This window comes from Colossoma macropomum, unplaced genomic scaffold, assembly GCF_904425465.1.
Source record: "Colossoma macropomum unplaced genomic scaffold, Colossoma_macropomum, whole genome shotgun sequence".
NCBI lineage: Eukaryota > Metazoa > Chordata > Actinopteri > Characiformes > Serrasalmidae > Colossoma > Colossoma macropomum.
The window spans coordinates 24,159,562-24,179,793 of record NW_023494784.1 but is presented as its reverse complement, the minus strand read 5'-3'; the positions used below and the strand labels follow the sequence as shown (position 1 = coordinate 24,179,793).

Sequence of the window (20,232 nt, the reverse complement as noted above, 5' to 3'; positions counted from 1 at the left end):
AATGATTTACAATCTCTTCAGCTTTCATAAAACAAAAAAGCCCCAAAAAAGAGACAACCACCCCTCCAAAAATTGATACCATAATAAAAGTTTTATAAGCACGTGTTGGCTCGAGCTCTCTCTGTGTCCTGAATCTCTGCAGTGCCCCTTGAGAATCACCCCTGCATTCTCTCATTAAATTATTAATGCTGATTTGTTTTATATGCATAACGCTGCGGTATGACATATTTCTGTCCTTGGTGACAGCCTAGACTGTCCCTCCAGTAAGGCCTCGCCACCTTACTGTCACTTTTTCTGTAGCTTCATCTTTTCAATTTTCTTTTCCCTCCTCACAGTCTACTTGGCATTCCCTCTTAAGTTTCTGTCCTCTCTCTTTCCCTTCGTTTTTACTTCATCAGTTATTCTCTTACCCTTCTCACTCGCTCTTGTTCTTGCTCTCGTTCCTGCTCCCAGTCTGTGTGTCTCTCTCTCTCTCTCTCTCTCTCTCTCTCTCTCTCTCTCTCTCTCTCTCTCTCTCTCTCTCTCTCTCTCTCTCTCTCTCTCTCTCTCTCTCTCTCTCTCTCTCTCTCTGAGCTGTGCTCTATTCTTTCAGGGGATTTGTTAGATGAACGTGGATTAATTGCAGCATGTTCCCTCAGAAGGCTGGATTGATGTATTAATGTTTTTGATTTTTTTTTTCAGTCCCACAAAAAATAACACCTGAACCACTCTGGCAGTAATTTTTCTGGGAAACCTAACTGCTGTTGTAGGAGTAGAAGGCTTGTTTGAGCAGGATTTCAGATTGGCTGGTTTAACTGGCACTGTACTTAAATTCTTCATGGGTCAGATGAATCTGTGAATTCCCCTTGTGTGTGGAAAATAGGTTTAAATTGTAATCCAGAAGTGAAGAGCAGTTTGACATGTTGAGATTCTAATTACATGTTAATTGATTTTACTGCAGGCAGTTTTAGCTTTTAGAATTTTTTGAATTTCTGATATCAAGAATTTAATCTTTATTAGCTGCTAATTATCACATGTATAAACTTAATTCCTAAAAAATAACATAAATCCTAAAACTGCTTGCTTTAGTGATTGCGATTTCAGCATGTCAATTTTATTTTCAATTGTGTAGGGGGGAAAATGACCATGCGCTAAACGAATGAATTGGAAAAAGGCTTGAATTCTTATTAATTAGAAGCAAAGTTTAACATGCTAAAATACAATTCCTACAATTAAAAGTTGAATTTTAAGATGTTATTTGATTATTATTTATATATATGCAATTCCTTCTCGTGTCAACGTTGGCTGATAAAAAGTTTAAAAATTTGTAGCTCTGTTTCTGAGAACCTCGGTTTTCTTTCTGTTTCTTTGTTTTCATTTTTTTATTGGGTCTATTTCGGCAGCCAAACAGAGGGTCACTTGGCTTGGGTTTTTTAGTTAGAGGGACCTCATTTACATATAGATTTTGATTATCTCTTGCATAGGACACAGGTGAAAATACTGCAGCATTAAAAAGACCTTTGTGTGCTACGGTCACCACCACAGTCAATTTACAAATGGGTCTTAATTACCTCTGAGTTTTATTAATCTGGCCCATTGTATATTAAAAAAAGAGTAAACAATGTTGTTATGATTAATTTAAAATTAATTCTCACAGCATATGCAAATGTGCTCAATGAGTAACACCTTTATTCGTACTCATTCCACCTATAAATACACATCCTCAACAGACCTGCTCCAGCCTACAGATGTTATCTCTATTCTGCTGAAAAGACTATTTTCTTGAAAATAATTGCGGAATTACCCTGAAGTGCTGTCTATTGTTTACAGACCTGAACACAACAGTTTTAAGCTCTGCGACTGGTTTTCCGGTAATTTCTTTCACTGCTTCAACTGCCTACTACATTCCTTTGCTATCTGTTGGTTGATGATCAAGGGGCTGATGCTTTTAAAGGCCTTGTGGAGGCTTTGGCCTGTTTCTGATGGTGCTAACAGTAGACCTCTCTTAAATGTAGTCTGTTGTCTTCCGTTTCGAGCTGTTGTTGAGTGTTTTGCAGAGGAAGTACATTTCTGGGTATTTGCCTTGTAAATGAACAGAGTGCTTTCATGGTGGCCTTCAGAATGACTGCATAATGAATGCTGGGCATAATAATCCAGAAATAGATGGGGATAAGGGTTTGTACAAAGAAAGTTTGTGTGTAGAGACACAAGCTGTTTAATGTTGCGTTTGTTAGGAAAAGGTTTGTTAGGTGCCTCCATTTGCCTTTGATGTCTAAGTTACACTGGAGGTCTGCAGCAAATGTTAAACTCAAGAGTAGAGCAGGAGAAGGAGGGGGTCAGGAATGCTGCAGCAACCTGGCAACACTCTGCTATCGACATGGCAACCGTGTAAACAGATGACATGCAGAGGCAGGGGGTGAAGTGCAGGACGGGTTTCAGTCAATCTGCCCTATGCTGTGCTGCGCTCACATTTACAGTGTATTTCTCTATGGCACGAGCAGTTTTCTACACCATCATGTAATGGCAGTAATACTGTTAGTTCAGGTAGCATAGCTGTTGGCATACAGTTCATCTCTTTAAGCTTACACAAGTGTGAGAAAACCTCGTGTTTACAGGCAATCACGGTTTTTTTTTCCCCCACATGTGAATAAGTTTTCACGTGTGATCACACTCTTATGTGTGAGAACACATTTTTATCATGTGAAGAATGCAGAAAACCACATGTGAAAGTCATGTGACTTGCCTTAAGGGATATTACAGATACTATATTGGATTCTTTGAGTTTATCTGATATATTATCTGGTTTATTTGAGTATATATATGAAATCTGATATATTAACAGTCTGAAATGAATGCTGGGTGATTTTATACCAGTATTGGTATTTGACAGTACTTGTATTGTGCGTGTTCCACATTAATGTGCAAGATGATTAAAGGAGAAAACCATTGATTTTTCAATGTTTTGGCATAATTAAGTCATTAAGATGTAAAACAAAGTCATTCAGAGTGGTCTCATGTGTAATGCTCAGTTCTAGAGAAACTTCCAGAGTCAGAATTGCTCACGGCAGCGGCGATAGGAACCAGATGTTTGAACTTCTGAACTGCTCTTAAAATTACATCACAGTAAGCTATTGCATGAAATGGTTATGTATTCATCGCCTGATGTTTTACACACATTGTTTTACAGTAGTTTTAAGATGAGGTTTTGGCCTCTTTTTGTTGTTTGTATTTTTAAAAATCTATTCATAACATGTACGGTACGGTACGTGCATTGCAAGGCAAAATAATGTCCAAAACCCTTTTATATCCAAAAAAAAAAACTTTATTTATTTACCTCTACTATTGTCAACAGCTCAGAAGACGTGTAGCTTCACTGGTCATTTTGCATGGTAAATAAAATGGCAAAATTTGCATTGTTGACACTGTGACCCCTGGTTCACAGCCAACACTGTAAATAAATTAGTTGAAAAGTTTCTCTACAATGCAACATTTCACATTAAACCTGATTTGAATGTCTTTGTTTACATCTGAGTGACTGAGTTATGATGTTTTCCTCTTTAGCTGTAGTGTGTCATGTGTTGAGTGCTTTTATTTTAAATGAACAGTTCCAAATACATAAAAAAAACTTTGATAACTAGTAGATTTCCTCAGTGTTAATGTGACAGCTTACAATATTTTGTTTCCTCTAATTCTAAATGCAACAGTTCAATGATGGCAAACTGTCAAACATAAAGTTGCAGTACTCAAGCATGGCTTCATTAACATAAATGTAAATATCATTAAACAAGTTTGTGATACAGAATTTATCAGTACTGCCCAGCAATAGTGTCAAGATAGTGTGCATCAAGATAATGTCCTTATCAATTAGAGCTAGAACGCCCAACTCTGCTCCTGGGAAGAAGACAGGATGCCTTGAAGAATTCTGCTGTAACTTTCATCCGACACACTTATCTCTAATATTCAAATGCATATAAGGAACTAAGTTTGCTGGTTTAGTTTGCATATTGGATGGCATTCATGATGGTTCTCTGCCACCTAACTGTGACCATTCTGCTAAAACAGCTTTGGGAAATTCACCCTGACAGACTTGAAAAAGCAGTCTGTCATACTCTTCTCTTTTTCAGGAACATGGAACTTGATGGATGATTGGTGGGAAATCTCTTGTTTTAAACACCTGCAGTGTCATCTTTCAAGGTAAAATGATATATTCGTCCACAAGGGGGCTCCTTCTGGCTATGTTTGCTTGGTGAAATTGCAAGCAGAGAAAAAAACAGAATAATAGAATCAGATAAGCGTCTTTGCTTCATTTTAATGTGAAAATGAGCAGGGGCTCGAGCAGTATGATTAAGCTGGCTAGATCTTATTAAGGTTAGCCTTGGTCAGGCACTGGAGGTGCACTGCTGTCTTGCCTGGCAATTATTAGTTTCACTGCAATGGGAGCCTGTTTCACAACTCTTTATTGCTTGAAGATTATAGCAAGATAAGGTGTGTTTTGACTTTGTCTTGCTTTCCTTTTAGCCCAGTTCTCTTCACCTTCTTTTCACTTTCCTTTTTCTCTGCTAAATTGCTGTACCAACATAGAGTCTCTGTTTAGTTTAGAGCTTACAGAGCATAAACATGCCTGTGGTTGTGATGTTGTCATAGGGCCCCTGACCATGTTAAAACCACAGTTTCGGAAATTAAACAAAAATCCATAAACGCTTCATATGAGCACTTATCAATGGGGTTTCTCTAGTACATGTTCCTGTACTATGCTCTGATGACATGATAAATTGCCGGGGTAAAGTAATAGAGCTGTTAAACCACAAGAGGACGGCTTGAAGTTTAGGAAAAGCTGACTCTTTTCTTTTGGGTTCAGTGGAGTAGTGTTTCAATTACACAGCACATTATTGGGGAATTTTGTCTCTGTATGTTTAGCTATTCTCCATGCTGTGGAAGGCAGTCCAGGCCAATGTGGTTCCCACCTAAAAAGGCTGATGCTGCATTCTAGCTCTATTCAAGATGCTGGTCAACTCGTGGATCGAATAGCTGCAGACAGGCAGACGCCTTCAAGCCTCTGTTTCTCTGCGCTTTGCATGGCTGGCCTCAGGAATCAGAAACAAGAGAGATCTTTGCGTTTGAGTGAGTTTAAGACCTCCTATCTTTAATATGTCATCAACCATGGCCCAAACTCTGGGACCACTTTTGTACTTTGTCAGATGGAGCAGATTAAATGGTCTTTTCATAATACATGGACAGTCTGCCGTACATGAGACGTTACATCCTGACTGCTGTTACGTTAAACAAAACCACAGGACAAAAACTTCAGTTGTGGTTCATTTGTTTCTCTGCTGTTTCCGTTCACTTCAGTTTACAGCCATCTCAGCTTGGCTCTTGTGGTTCTTGTGGTCTGGGTTTACGGTCATATATGGTGTTTAATTATGTTGTCAAAACAATTGAGACTTTGTTAACATCAGATCAACTTTCAAAGCTCTTCCTGTAGCTTCTGTCATCATCAAAACAGCAGACACATGCAAAGAAGCAAATGAGGGCCCACCATTAAAAGGTGCTAAAACATACACAGCTGTTTAGAGCTTTGCTATATTAACACGTTTTATTTTACATACATTATTATACGACTGTTAGTCTCAACAGCACAGTATGATCAGTTGAGACGTTTTCTACCTGTGCTTTTTTTTTTTCTTTTACAATGACAGTATCATTTCCCTGTGAACCGGGTGCTAGTTAACTGCTTTATACTGCAGCTAACCATCACTAAGTTTCTTCTTTAGCACTTAAAAAACAGAAAATGGACTCTTCCACAAACTTTTGTATTTGATCTAAAGCCCGTTTGGTCAGATTCTGCAGATTCAGCAGCTCCAACGGCAGAACAGCTAATGCTAAACAAACTGTAATTAGCCACAAACAAACAGAATACAAGTCAGCAAACAAGATTGGCAGTAAAATGCTTCGCAGACTGGCTTGAACAAAATTATATTGATGACAATCTGGCAAGAATTGAAAAAGCCGAGCTGAACCTGATATTGTGACAGTTTTATAGCTCTATAACAAAAAAGGCTACTACTTACCTATATTAAAGCAAATCAAAGTCGTGTTTTTTACAAATATCATAACTGTGATGATCTCCTTTGACCAAATCACAGTCATGCTGTTATTTGTGACAACAAAAAGTGAACAAAAGTATTAACATTATTTTTTTATTCTATTTTTATTAAATAAATGTAAAAAATACTTCCTGCCCTTTTGAAATATTATTACTTCTGTGTCAATTTAATTATAACTTCATTCTCAATGCCATTCAGCTTTGTTCAACAACTCTGTTCATCTTTCCGGAGATGTTTAAAACAACTTCATTTTTATTTACAGCTTCCTAGTCCTATTAATTATTCGAAACATGTGAAGCTGCACAGGACTGTCTTATCTTTCAATAATTCTTTCTCCGATTGGATCCATATTATTATAAACATTGATTCCAAACTTTTGAATGTATACATAGTCTATGTAGGTACATAGTCACAAAGGCCCAAACAGATAAGCAAACCCAAACACTGCTATACTGATGCCATTTAGATTATGTTTTGTTGAAAGCAGGCGTAATTGATGGACAATCACAACAAAGTCATGTGTCTGCAGTAGAAACCACTAGATGGCGAAATTGCCATTTCTTGGAACAGTGGGCTATTGGATATTCTCTAAGGGATTTAAACACCTGTAGGGTCTAAAAGGGCCTATTGTGCTTCCCTGACATATTAAGTGCAGTGACTTTGCAGCGCTAAAGGGTGAATTAGAAACTGTGTGAGTTTGTATCTGTATGACAATCAAAGATTTTAAGTGTTAACCAGATGCGCATGATGAAAACCACAAGCCACAACCGGATTCCAATGAACACGTCTCACTGCTCTGCATAATAATGTGTTCTGTATAGTTTAGCGAGGCTAGAAATTGCTGAGGGGTATGATATGACAGAAAGCAAGCAACCGATCTTCTAACCATTTCTTCTGTCCTGATTTTGTTTTTTTAATGCTCTGTGTAAGCTGTGGAGCCTGAATAACAAGTTGAATTTTTTTTGTGTGTAAAGATTCTTTGCAATAGACTAAACCGGCATGGTGGCAGGTGAGACGTGAGAGCATGAGTTGACAGGAAATCCACATGCCTTTCTCATTTCCTCTTAGTCTATGAGTCTACGTGAAATGTCACAGGATTGATCGAACGATGCATGTCTTCACTTATGCTTAGGTCTGAGGACACTGAGTTGCATTTAGCAGAAATCTTGGGGTAAATAGTCTTGTATACTGGAGGCCAACGGACTCTGTGCAGGTCAGTCAGGTTTAGGATGGTCCTTCAGCTCCAGCTGTGGCAGCTGCCTCTGCTGATGTGCCTCGCAGGACTCCTGCTGAGTGGTGAGCTCATACCTTATTCAACCTCTGTCAGTATAGTATATCTGACTTATGGACAACTGCTTATTATGTGTTTGGATGTCCTATATATATATATAATTAATAATAATAAATTAAAAATAATAATTATTAATTATAATTATAATTATATATAATTTTCACACAGTGTAAGGGCAGCTACCACTTTCAAATAATGTTAATATATATATAATGTTAATATATATACTTGGAATATATATAATGTTAATATATATACTTGGAATAAAATTCCTTTCCGTTAACTTGCATTAAATTAAAGCTCTCCCTTGAAGGAGAGCGTTTTTGCCTTCTCCTGTAAAGTTACTATTTCGGAGATGCATGTTTTCCTTTGGACAGTGATGACTTGCTGCTATAAATTAGTCATTGTTACATATATAACACAAACATCTTTCTGAGGTTACACTGTAAAAATGATGCAGTGTTTAATTCGAAATTTAAAATTAACTAAGGCGGCCTCATTTTTTTTCTTCTTTTTTTATATTGACTGAATTTCAGATAATACATAAAAAGAGAATAAAAAATAGAATTTAACACAGATTGTTGTTTGGCTCAGTTACCATTACGAGTTCAATGAATGAAAATTTTTAAAGCAGTCTAGTTACTTATTTAAGTTACAACAATAAATATATTTTTTACAACGTGTTTAAAGTGTAAAGTTCCTTAATAGTTTCAAGGTGGCTGTTGCCACAGTTGTATATATAATAATCATTGCCTGTGCTAATGAACATCTGGAAATGTTGTTTTGTTGTTTAGACGTTGGCGATGCTAGGATATATTTTTTTATATGGGGCCACATAATGCTGCCACAGTTCCTGCTCAAGTCCAAATAAATGCCTTTAAATTCAGAGAGCTCTGTAATTATCTCATATCTAAATACATTTATATATATTATCCAAATATATACATATATTATTCACATACACATTTATTATTCAGTATGTTTTCCATTCAGCACCAGCAATTTTACAACCAAACAGAAACTTGCAAACTTTTATAAACAGTAAAACATTGTTTAGAAATCAACTCCTTGTAGAGGCTTGATCCTCCAGAGAAATTTTCTTTTTTAAAATCATAAAAATTAAGCCTTATGGTGCACTCTGAATTTAAATACAGAGAAACACGTAATTGCTGTAGAACAGAGGCCTCTGAAGGCCTTCATTAACAGATCAGATGAGTTAGATAAGGGCTGGAGTTAAACTCTGCTGGGTAGTAGCTCTTCTGGACCAGGATAAGGTTCCCCTGCCAGAGAATGATTCAGTTAATTTAGGACCCCTATGATCGCCAATGTGATGTAATTTGCAGACAATAGATTAATTCTCATAGTGGTTACAGTCCACAGAAATCAACGTCCCATACAGTCAATGCAGAAAGTCACTTTACTGTACTTAAAAATGGAGTGGAGTTTTTTTTTTTGTTTGTTTTTTTGTATTGCTTGTCAAGGAACAACAAGACATTTATAGGCTCAGTAGAAATCAAATTGACATAAAATATCGAGCATAATTTATTTAACAGTATTTTAGTGAAAGTAATTTCACTGATCTATAGCTTGCAGACACAAAACAGTTTTAGTGTTGTATCTCAGACCTCTAATATGTCTGAGATAATAATTATTTACATCATCATAATAATTGTTGATGACAGTGTTTAACTTTGGCTATCAGTGACTGCCTTTGCTAAAAAAGTGAATCTTTTCTTTACAGATATTTGCAGAGGTGAACATCTGGTGCAGATCCAGGAAGGTCCATTGTATCGTGTGAAAGGATATCCAATGTCCATCTCCTGTAATGTTAGTGGCTATAGTGGGCAGGCTGACCAAGGCTTTGCATTTTCAGTCTATAAACCAGATTATCCAGAAAAGGAAATCAGGATGATTAGCACATTTGACCCACATTATGCTTATAGAGTGTACAGAGACAGAGTGATTGAGAAAAGTATTGAGATTAAAAGGCTGTCAAAGACCTCAGTTATCCTGCATTTGAAACTTCTGCAAGCAGACGATGCTGGCGTATTTGAATGTTATACTCCAAACATCTATGACACTTATATGGGAACCTACAACGGAAAAACAACACTGAATGGTAATGATTGTTTTTGTTCTCTTTCTCAAAGATGATTTTCTTGAATAAGATCAAATCATTAATACATTTTTGTTTTATGGACTTATCTTTTCTAGATATTATAGAGATTTTACTTATCTTTCTGTAGTAAAATGCACTAGACTTTAAACTGGATGTCTACAAAACTCTGATTTCTTTGCTGTAAGATAAAATAGAGAAAATAAGAGACATTTTAAAGATGGCTTGCTTGTCTCCAACAGTGATCGAGGACACTCTGAAGGCATCCTTCTCTAGCCCTGCATCTTATAGCATCTCTGAGGGTGAATCACTTCAGCTTGAATGTGAAGTCTCTAGCCAGACCATGCAGCACACTCATTTGTCAGTCACGTGGTATCTCCGTGGTAACACTGAGACCCTCCCCATCATCACCCTGGACCGGGATCTGACTGTGAGGCCTGGAGCAGCGTTTGAAAAACAGTACCACTCAGGGCTCATCAGCATAGAGAAAGTAGAAGACACCACCTATAGACTGAAGATGAGTCAGGTCCAGCAGTCAGCCAGAGGAGAGATCTACTGCCAGGCTGAGGAATGGATCCAGGACCCAGACCGCTCCTGGATACGGATTGCCTACAAGAATACCACAGGTTCCAATGTGGAGATCAAAGCTCTAGGTAAGTGTTCAAGACTGCATTTCCCAAATAGACTCATCTCTTTCTCAGAGATAAACAGACCTAAACATTTTTCAATAAAGTCATACTTTTGTGAGTACTCCCACACTCTTTAACCCAGCATTATATCTGGTTTAGAAAATGGGCCTAATTCACCAACATCTTCCTAAGTTTTTTCTGAAGTTCTTGAGAAAGCTCCTAAAAAATTTGACTCCAGGTTGATGATGTGTTCTTAAACTGTGGAATGGTTCGCACCTTTGTGCTCTTGAGTGTGTGTAGTTAAGAAAACACTGGTGAATGTCAGAATCTTGTGAAAACTGTGTGAGTTTTTAAGAAGGGTGTTGAATGGGGCCCAGTGTCTGTAGACTGCCAGTTGAGTGACAAATCCATGATACTTTTGTGAGCTGTACAGATGGGAAGATATTACTATTATTTAAGGAGTTGACACAAAAAAACACTAATGGCAACAGATACCTTCATAAAGTGGGACATAACTGAACATTAAATACTATGTCAGGTTAACAGATAAATAAAAAATGGTTAAATCTTATTTGTTCGCATAATCAGAATGTGATGTCACAGAAAGATAACATTTTGAACTTAAAAATGGATGAATATCCTGTGGATGTCCATGGAAGGTAGTTTTGTGAAATAAGTATCTTACTTCTGAAGCACTCAAAAGAAGACAAAATTGAATGTGGGAAAATATATTGTTTTATTTTTGTTCTGTTTTTTTTTCTTTTTTGTGGAAAAACAAACTATTCCTTTTTTATACCACTAAGCATTTATATACAAATTTGCAGCCAAAGGAGCCGACATATGTGTATTGCCAGAAAAAATGTGACAACAACAAGAGACATCAATTAATCAGTGTGCAGTCAACACATGCAATCAATGTTGAAATGAACATTTTTGAGATGGAGTTTATGATAATCTGGGAACTTGAATGCATCGAAGAAACTCAGTTTGACTGAGACTGATGTACTGAGAGGAACTGTTACATGTTTAAAGTATGCCCTGGACACAATGTTCATCGTGTTAATTATGTCAATTAACCCATTCTTAAAATTACATATACTTTTGGAGATCTTACCTGAATTCTGTATCTCCATGTTTTCTGTGTGTCAGAGGTCATTGAAGTGGGCTCCTTCATTGCTGCCATTGACGTCAGTGAAACTCTTCAGGAGGGAGAGAAGGCAGTGATCCGCTGCAGTGTGCAGGCCCAGAATCTTCTAGGACGTTTCTTCTCCATCACCTGGCTGAGAAACAGCATGGAAGTGGCCCAGATTGGGCCCTCTGGTGTACTGACCGTAGCTAATGAGTACAAGGAAAGAGAGAATAAGGGTGAACTGACAGCAGTGAAGATAAGTGATAATGCTTATGTCCTCACCATCCGACCAGTCAGGGCTGAAGACCATGGCCAGTACCAGTGCAAAGCTACACAAGAGGAGAGAGTGGAGACAGGAAAGTTTACTAGAGGACAAAGCCAACTTTCCAGTGAAAAGACTGTGCACATCGAAGCCAAAGGTCAGATATTATCATTATCTTTAAATGTTCTATATAAATTGAAATCAACACTGCTCAATATTTGTATAATATTGTACAGAAGTGTAATTTACAAAGATTACATATTGTTGCTGCCATATGAAAACCTCATATGAATTTTTAGATGTGAAGCACCTCTCTCACTCTCTCTCCCACTCACATATAGCAGTCTGAATTCACATTCACAGTCAAATAGCTTTTGATGCTTCATAATAGCAGTGCTTTACATCCAGGGCTGCGATGTAATGGAATACAAGTATTGGGAATACATATTCAGAATATGGAAATTAAGTATCTGTATTCAGTTAGATTTTGAAAAAAAACTATTCAGAATACAGTTTTAGGAGATTTTTAGAAGAATACTTTTAGAATACTTACCCACTAAATAAAGAAACACCATCAGTGCTTGATATTATTAACTATTTTAAAATACTGAAGTTCCTTCTAAAGCCTGAGTAGACTGCTAAATCAATTTGATGAGCCAGTAATTAATCTCAGCATTATTAAACTCCTTTTGAAGATGATCAAACTGAATAGTCTCTCACTAGTCTCTCTCAGTGTGAATTACATAAAAATTACAACAACAAAGTTTTTCCCAATGTGCCTGTGTGTTCTAAATGTATTCTGAATATGTTATTATATTATGCATTGTAATGAAATATGTTGCTGAAGTCACTGAACATAGTTAGGACAGTGTATTCAGTATCCAGCCATCAATAGTATTTTGTCAGTGACACTGGGTTATCATTTGTTATCATCCGAAAACCCAGGACACAATTGCTTACCGTGCCACACATAATCTGATTGGATGCCACTATTCACGTCATGTTTATACTGCTTAAAATTTCAGCATCCCCAACTTAAATCACCTTCCTGCATCCCTGCCAGCTGTCCTTTACATTATGTCTGGTTTCATGACAAATGGATCCAAAGAAACGGCCCAAAATGCCAAGTATTTAACTCACATAACAGCTATGAGCGCCTTTTCCTTCTCCTGAAAAGTTGCCGTAGTGTTTTCCTAAGGTGATGATCTAAATTGTGAAAATATTTCCTGAAAGCCCCTGGATGTTTGAAGCAACAGACACAGTAATATACTTGAAGAAAACTATGCTTTAAAGTCTGAAACAACAAGAACTAATATATCCTGTACTTTGACTCCCTCCTATAAAGAGAGTGGTCTGGCTGTGGTGATGGCAGAGAAGCTCATTAACATGACTGAAGGAAAAACACTAAAGCTCACCTGCAGTGTGTCTAAAGCAAGTGGACCACTATCTGTCTCCTGGCAACACAGGAAATCTACAAGCAGCCCTTTCAGGGATGTCATCAGCATGAATCATGAGGGGGTGATGGTGAGAGGGCCGGGGGCTCAGTATCAGGACAGAATTGTTCGCACATTTCGTTCCACTGCTACTGACTTCACTTTGGAGATCAGTGGTGCTGTCCTGTCTGACAGTGGTGAATACAAGTGCACTGTGTCTGAGTGGAACATGGACCGCAATGGCAGCATAAACAGCCAGTCAGCCTTGGTTTCTGTTGAATCCATTGGTAAGACCAGTCATTGTTCATATATTTATTTCTATGGGAAGGTGAAAGAGGGAAATTGGGGTAACAGAATGTGTAGAAGAAAAATAAGTCAATATACAGAGAGATTTTCCCTTCTGCCGAATGACAGATTGCACCTTTATCAATAACATAGGTTGAAACTTTTGTATACAATTATTTAAGCTGGCCCAGTCATCCTTTACCATGGTGCACACCCAACATTGGGAAAATATATAACGAAATGTGCATGTAGAAGTCAGCAGACAAGCATCAATCTGTTATTCTCATTTGATGGTAACTACAGATTTCTGATCTTTTAATGCTCTGCAAAATTGCAGGAAAACCTAAGTAACTTTGTTGAATGGTTGAATAATACCTTGGTTAGCAAGCATTTCAACATATCTGAATAGCACTACCTGCTCACCTGTCGCCTACCTTCTTAAAATCAAGCTTCCTAATGGTTCTTGGCAGGACACATGGTTGTAAGAAAAAAAAAAAAAACATTTTATTGGTATAGAACCTTTATGAGGTTCTTTTGGTCCTTCACATCCACATTTATAAATATGATTCCTTTAAAAAACCATTCATTTATATATTCTTTTATGAAAAATACCAAAAGGCAGCGCTTCAAAGAACTCTTTATGTTACCTTTTTTAAGATTGTATGCATCATTGATCACTTTCATATTTGAATGATTCATTTTTTTAAAACTTTGATTACTGTTTTATTTATTTATTTATTTATTTATTTATTTATTTATTCTTTTTTTTTAGATTCTTCTCTAAAAGTGTCCCTGAGAAGTCGTGACACAAATGTAACTGAGAATTCACTAATAACTATGATTTGCACAGTAAAAGGACCTAAAGTTCCCTTAGATGTGCACTGGAAGTTCAAATCTGGTTCAGACGCTCAAAAAGACATTATATGTATGCTCCGCAATGGGGCCATATCCTGTGGAAGAGAGCAAAAGGATTATCAGCTGGAAGCTCAAGTGCAGGATACAATCACAGTTTTCTATCTCAGGATATTAAAGGCGAGCAGAAAACAACAGGGCACTTACCAGTGCCAGATCACAGCTTATCAAGAAAGTGTTCAGAAAGCCCAAAAACACTCCAATGATCTTGCAGTCTCTGTACATGCTCCTGGTAAGTTGCATGCAAAGCTTTCAGGTTCTCTAAATGGCTCATTTTCATTTTTCATGCTAAACCTAGACCTAAATTTTCAGTTTGTTAGTAAACAAGTATATCTAGTATTTCCAGCATCAATGGAATCCAGCCCTGTTCTTCTCTCCCTTTTCCCAATGCAGTCAGCAAACTGTCGCTCTCCATAAGCCCCAAGGCTTATTTGGACATCCCAATCAAGAGTAATGCAAAAATTGATTGCTTGGTGGACAAAGCAGTCTCTAATTCATCCCGTTTTGCGGTAACATGGATATTTGATGCCCAGACTTTGGTGAAAATGGATTCGGAAGGGGTGGTCACTCTGGGACCTGCAGCCAGCAAGGAGATAAACCAGAGGATCAACATGCAAATGATTGAGAGGCGAACCTTCCAACTGGCCATTCAAGAGGTCAGGTCAACTGACCGTGGCCAGTATAAATGTTTGGTAGAGGAATGGATTCAAGATCCTGATGGCATCTGGTATCCACTTCATCCAAAATCTGTCACCATGGATCTTGTTGTGAATGAACAAGGTATGTTGCCCATAACATTGATGCTGACAATGTTTTTGTAATGTTAGTGATAAAAGGCATGCTTTTGGACTAAAAAGCAGTTTGGATTATTTTCAATACAATTACAGTGATCAGTGAAACTGGGAGCTGACTGCACATAGTTCCTTTCATATTTTCCTACATCATAGTTGTCCTTGAGATTGTTTGAACACTTCTTCATGAATAGATCAGTAAAAATGGTCCAAGATTTTTGTTATATTGACTCACATTAGAAGTTAAAAATAAATTTGCCTTCTTGTGTAAACTTAACATTTTAGAAAGACAATTTATTCCTGTCAGGTACAGTCCTGTCAAAGATGCCTGTGGCACTCACAGCATTTGCCACCAAACCTGTGTGCCACACAGCAATACAATAAGAGTTGCCAGTTTATAAGGTGCACCTTAAACAAGCTGTACATTTTAACTTAAATCTTACATGACGTGACTTGTGTGGGGTATAAATCAGGCAAACCAGAGTTTGTAGCATCGGTTAGTGTTCAGTTGAATGTAGCATAACAGTTCGTGCTAGGCGTGCCACCCAAATGGCTAACATTCTGGTCTTTTTACGCATAAGGTTTATAAGGTTTTTTTTATTGAAAGCAAGAAAAAAATTTAAAATAAATGTCAGTGACTGGCAATCCTGTGGATGATAACAGCTTTGTGGATCATATGAGTCAAAGGAGAATGGCAAGAAAGCAAAGTAGCAAAAGTGAATCACTGTAAATATGCATGTAATTTAGTAAACTCGAATGAAAGGCAGGAGCTGTTAAATTCAGAAGCATATCTCTCTGTTCTCTGTTAATTTGACTTCAAGCTCAAGCTGCATAGCTGTTACTCAGTTCTTATGATGCAAGGCTGTTACTCAATTATTACCATCCTGTGTAACCAATATAGTGGTCACTAAGCACACACACACACACACACACACACACACACACACACAAGTAAGTTCTTCATCAGGCCACCAGTGCCAGCTGCCTTGTCATATTTGGTTCCTGTGATCTGTTTCCAACGCAGACAGAACCAACTGATCAGTCAAGCGACTTTTTAATTTGCATTTATGGTTATTTATTTATTTTTTTAGTGGCTGAAAATGTATCCAACTCAAGTAACCATATTTTATGCGAAATTTCATCCATCAACTTTTTTTATTCTATATGCCAAAATACACATAAAAATATGTTGATGAAAACTTACGTGCTGGCTAAGTAGTCATTCATTAAAAGGAAACACAAACATTATAGTGGGACCACTAAGTTTATGCTTAACCTTTATTAGTACATTTGTGTGCTTTAAATTGACATCTTCATCATAATTTTTAATGTATGAGTTCTGACATAAGACTTCACAAGTTTCTTATTTTTCCTAGTACTTAAATTTTCTGCAAATTACATTGCTGCCTGTTATTTTACAAATAAATTAATCAGCTATCACATCAACTATCATAAATAAGAGCTCTTAATTTGGGGCCACAACTGTTCTTTATTAATGTTCTTTGATTAAGTACAAAGTTTTTGCCTTTGTTTCAACTGTCTTATGTTGGCATGTTGTCATTTATCCTTCAGCTAGTGATTTCAGCCTAAATAAGTCTGATGCTCAGCTGGTGGTCACAGAAGGACAGCAGGTGGATTTGAGCTGCTTACTGCATACCAATGGACTGGATTCAACATTTCGCTACTCTCTGATCTGGTCCTTTGAGCGACAAGATCAGAAAGCGCCTATGGTACCACTTCTGACTTACAGCCATGATGGGCGTTTGCAGTTTTCGAGTGATGACCCAAAGCTTCAACGCAGGCTTTATTTCTCACGGCCCACAGTCAGTGACTTCCGTCTGTCCATCCTGAATTCCATCTCATCTGACACTGGGCGCTACCGCTGTCAGGTAGATCAGTATCAGCTTGATTGTAAGGGCAAATGGGAATTTAAGGCAGGCGACAAGTCTGGTTTTACCAATGTCAATGTACTCTTAATAGGTAGGTTCCCTCATCATGCTAGATTCAATGTACCATAATATTTTTAAGATAATATAGATGGCATAAATGAAGGATCCACTTTGTTTTTGTGTTTTTGAAACAGAAAACAAACTACAAGTAAAGAAAGTGAGCCGCAGTCTCAACGTCACTGATTATCGTGCTGGCTTCACAGTTGAGTGTGAAATAAGCTCTCGGTCCAGTGACAAGTCTCATTTTGAAGTGACCTGGACCAAGAGTCAGGAAGACGGACAACCCACGACCATCTTCACTGCAAGACGAGATGGAACTCTATCCGACGCTTTTAGTGATAGAAACTTGCTTTATAGCCGCCCGCTTGCCACCCTGTATAGACTCACTTTGCCAGATGTTGAGCCCTCTGACAATGGTCGGTATCAGTGTCAGGTCGTGGAATGGCTGCAGACTGATACCTGGAGGGAGGTAGCCAAAGACAAATCAGGAGAACTTTTCGTCCATGTAGAGTCAGAGAAAAAGCCAAGTACAGGGACATTTGTTTTGGAAAAACCTAATTCGCATCTTAACCTCACAGAGGGAGAGCGGTTTGTCCTTAATTGCTCCATTCTTGTTGATAAAGCAGATCCCACTTTCCACTACACTGTCACCTGGCTGTTGGTGAAGCAGGAAACCAGGACCAGTTTGCTGAAACACAGCAAGGATGGCCGTCTGCAGTACCAATCAGAGGACCAACAACTTAACAGCAGACTACAGTCCTCCAGGTCTACTGTGACCAATTTTCATCTCACTGTCTTCAACTCACTTCCAACAGACAGCGGAACCTACCAGTGCATGGTAGAACAACACCAGCTTGGTTGTGGGGGCACATGGGAAAGTAAAGGACCTGCCCAATTTATTTCAACCAGTGTCACTGTACGCAGTATTGGTAATGTATGCTTTATTCCTATTCTTTCATTTCTTTACATTACTTCAGTCCATCCCTCTAGACTCACGTTTCTTATTTACTCATATCTGCTTGTTTTAAAGAACTTTAACATTGGATCTGCTCTACTTACAGCAGTGATTTCCAGCCCTGGTCCTGAACTACCCACTTTCCTGTACATTTTAGTGCTTTCCCTGTTCAAACTAATCAGCTCATTCAGTCTCTCCTGAGTTGAAGTGGGTGAGCAGAAAAACACTAAAATGTGCAAAACTGAAGGAACTCCAGGACCAGGGTTGGAAACCTGTAATGTACAGTCTAAGATTAATGTTTTGAGTTCCATCTGACAGAGAAGACTAATGTTCTTCTACTTCCTCACAGAGAGTAAACTACAAGTAAGGAAAGAGAGTCACAGTCTCAACCTTACTGCCCATCATGCTGCTCTCACGGTTGAGTGTCAAATCATCTCTCACTCCAGTGATAAGTCTGTATTTGAAGTGATCTGGTCCAAGAGTCAAGAAAAAGACCCTCCTATGACCTTCTTCAGGGTGATGCGGGATGGGACACTACACAGTGCTTTCAGAGATAGAAATCTGGTATATGAGCATCCGAGCGCAAACCTCTACTTACTGACTGTACCAGATGTTGAGCCCTCTGACAATGGCTGGTACCAGTGTCAGGTTGTGGAATGGCTGCAGACTGCCACTAATACCTGGAGGGAGGTAGCTAAAGACAAATCAGGAGAACTTTCGGTCCATGTCCATGTTGAAGGTAATGCTGCATTCTCACACATTTAAAATGTTATTCATACTTTACGAGATAATCCATTCGTAGTAAAATAATACTGACTTTTACTTTGTATCTTAGCTGCTCCTAGTGAAGTCTGCTCTTCCGGAATGATCCTGGGCATCCTCACTCCTCTGCTTTTCATTCTGCTTGTGGTCATTGTACTTCTACTGTTAATGGTCCAGAAGACAAAGTCAGCTTCAAAAAAGCAGAAAGACTGTCTATGGGCTGAGAATAATCCACTCAAGCCCTTTCCAGAACCAACAGCAGGTGAAGGGGACAGTGCCTAACTAATCACAAGTGATGTCTTCACCATATTCTAGCAGTTGTCATCCACTGGAAAACATGTTAACTAGGATGCATCATAATATGATCAGTGTAATGTAGTGACAATGTTGGTAATGGAGGAAAAACAGGAAACAACAGTGCATGTAAGTTTGCAAGATGGAGCAAGAATCTATTGGTAAAATGTGTACAGGTTGCATAGAAATTCTACTGCTTGTTACCAACTGAAAAAAAGCACTTTTAGTTACTTATGATGTAATTTATATTCTCATTTACTGTAATTTTGCACAGCACATTTGAAGGCTTGTTTATGATCATAGTCTCCTGTTAGACTATCCTTCAGACAACAGTATTTTAAAGCTTCGAGTGTCATTACTATTGTTGTGAACGTAGCAACTATACAGCTATAGATTAACTAATTTACATACCTTCAATGCTTGTTTTTATTTCAATAGATGACATCACAATCACTGATGTACAGAAAACTATCACTTTGAACTGCAGCAGCTATTTAATGTTGTCTTTTTCTATAGTAAAATTGTGATATTGACTAAGTCTAAAACCACCAAAAAGTAAAAAAAAAAAGTATTAAAAAAAAGTATATATATATATATATATATATATATATATATATATATATATATATAAATTTTATATATTTATATTTTTAACAGATTTATTTGCTGTGTCAACATACGTGTCTGCCATGTTTCAAAATGTAAAATGGTACTTCTGTAGGGTTTCTGTAGAAAGAGGAAGTCAGAAGAACTTTGTGGTGTTGTGTGCTGTGCTGAGAAGTCTATGTCTATCATCTTGTGGTTTTAACGGTCACAAGTAGGCCAAACTTGACACGTAATGGAAAACTCCAGCTTGTCTCAAGAGGCCAAAAAAAAAAAATGCTAATGCTCCAGTGATAATTGTGTGTATGATGAATTAAAAAAAAAACTTTTATATTAAACAATTTATCAGATAACAAATTCTTTATGCTTCTTTTTTGATTCACTTTCTTCTATGTGTCTTTGAAGTGATGTCATTTCTAATACAATGTGAATGCTTTATGAGCAAAATGTATGTACTGGCACCTCACAGACAATAGTATATCATAAAAATAACTGTAAATTTGTTGCTGGAGTACTGCAGTAATCTACTGTATTCCTTACATACAACATATTGCTGTAAAAATGGTAAAAAAAAAAACATGGTATTTGGGAGATACACATCAAGATTCATATCAAAGACCAAAATAGGTTGTTCTTTGTTATGATGTCAAGCTTGTAACAAATGGAAAAAACTCTTTTTAGTGCTGTATAGAACCATACACAGCACATTTTCTGTCAAATTTGCAGGACCATTTCACC

The 20,232-nt window shown here is 37.6% G+C and overlaps 1 protein-coding gene across 1 annotated transcript; it reads left to right on the top strand.

The window, feature by feature from the left end:
- Window positions 1-5,044: 5,044 nt before the first annotated feature.
- Window positions 5,045-19,449, top strand: LOC118801749 (immunoglobulin superfamily member 3). Its single transcript, XM_036562144.1, has 12 exons — window positions 5,045-5,100; window positions 7,216-7,379; window positions 9,116-9,493; window positions 9,733-10,143; window positions 11,269-11,667; window positions 12,856-13,230; window positions 14,001-14,372; window positions 14,534-14,920; window positions 16,504-16,911; window positions 17,015-17,809; window positions 18,185-18,574; window positions 18,671-19,449. The coding sequence occupies exons 2-12, from the start codon at window positions 7,313-7,315 to the stop codon at window positions 18,877-18,879; spliced, it is 4,191 nt and encodes a 1,396-aa protein (XP_036418037.1). The 5' UTR covers window positions 5,045-5,100; window positions 7,216-7,312; the 3' UTR covers window positions 18,880-19,449.
- Window positions 19,450-20,232: the final 783 nt, after the last annotated feature.

What these genes read in the sequence shown, in the direction of transcription:
- LOC118801749 (XM_036562144.1), top strand. Translation starts at nt 7,313, where the DNA reads ATGGTCCTTCAGCTCCAGCTGTGGCAGCTGCCTCTGCTGATGTGCCTC. An exon ending in CGCAGGACTCCTGCTGAGTG is followed by an intron (nt 7,380 to 9,115) that starts GTGAGCTCATAC and finishes TTTTCTTTACAG; the next exon opens with ATATTTGCAGAGGTGAACAT. An exon ending in TGTCAATGTACTCTTAATAG is followed by an intron (nt 16,912 to 17,014) that starts GTAGGTTCCCTC and finishes TTTTTGAAACAG; the next exon opens with AAAACAAACTACAAGTAAAG.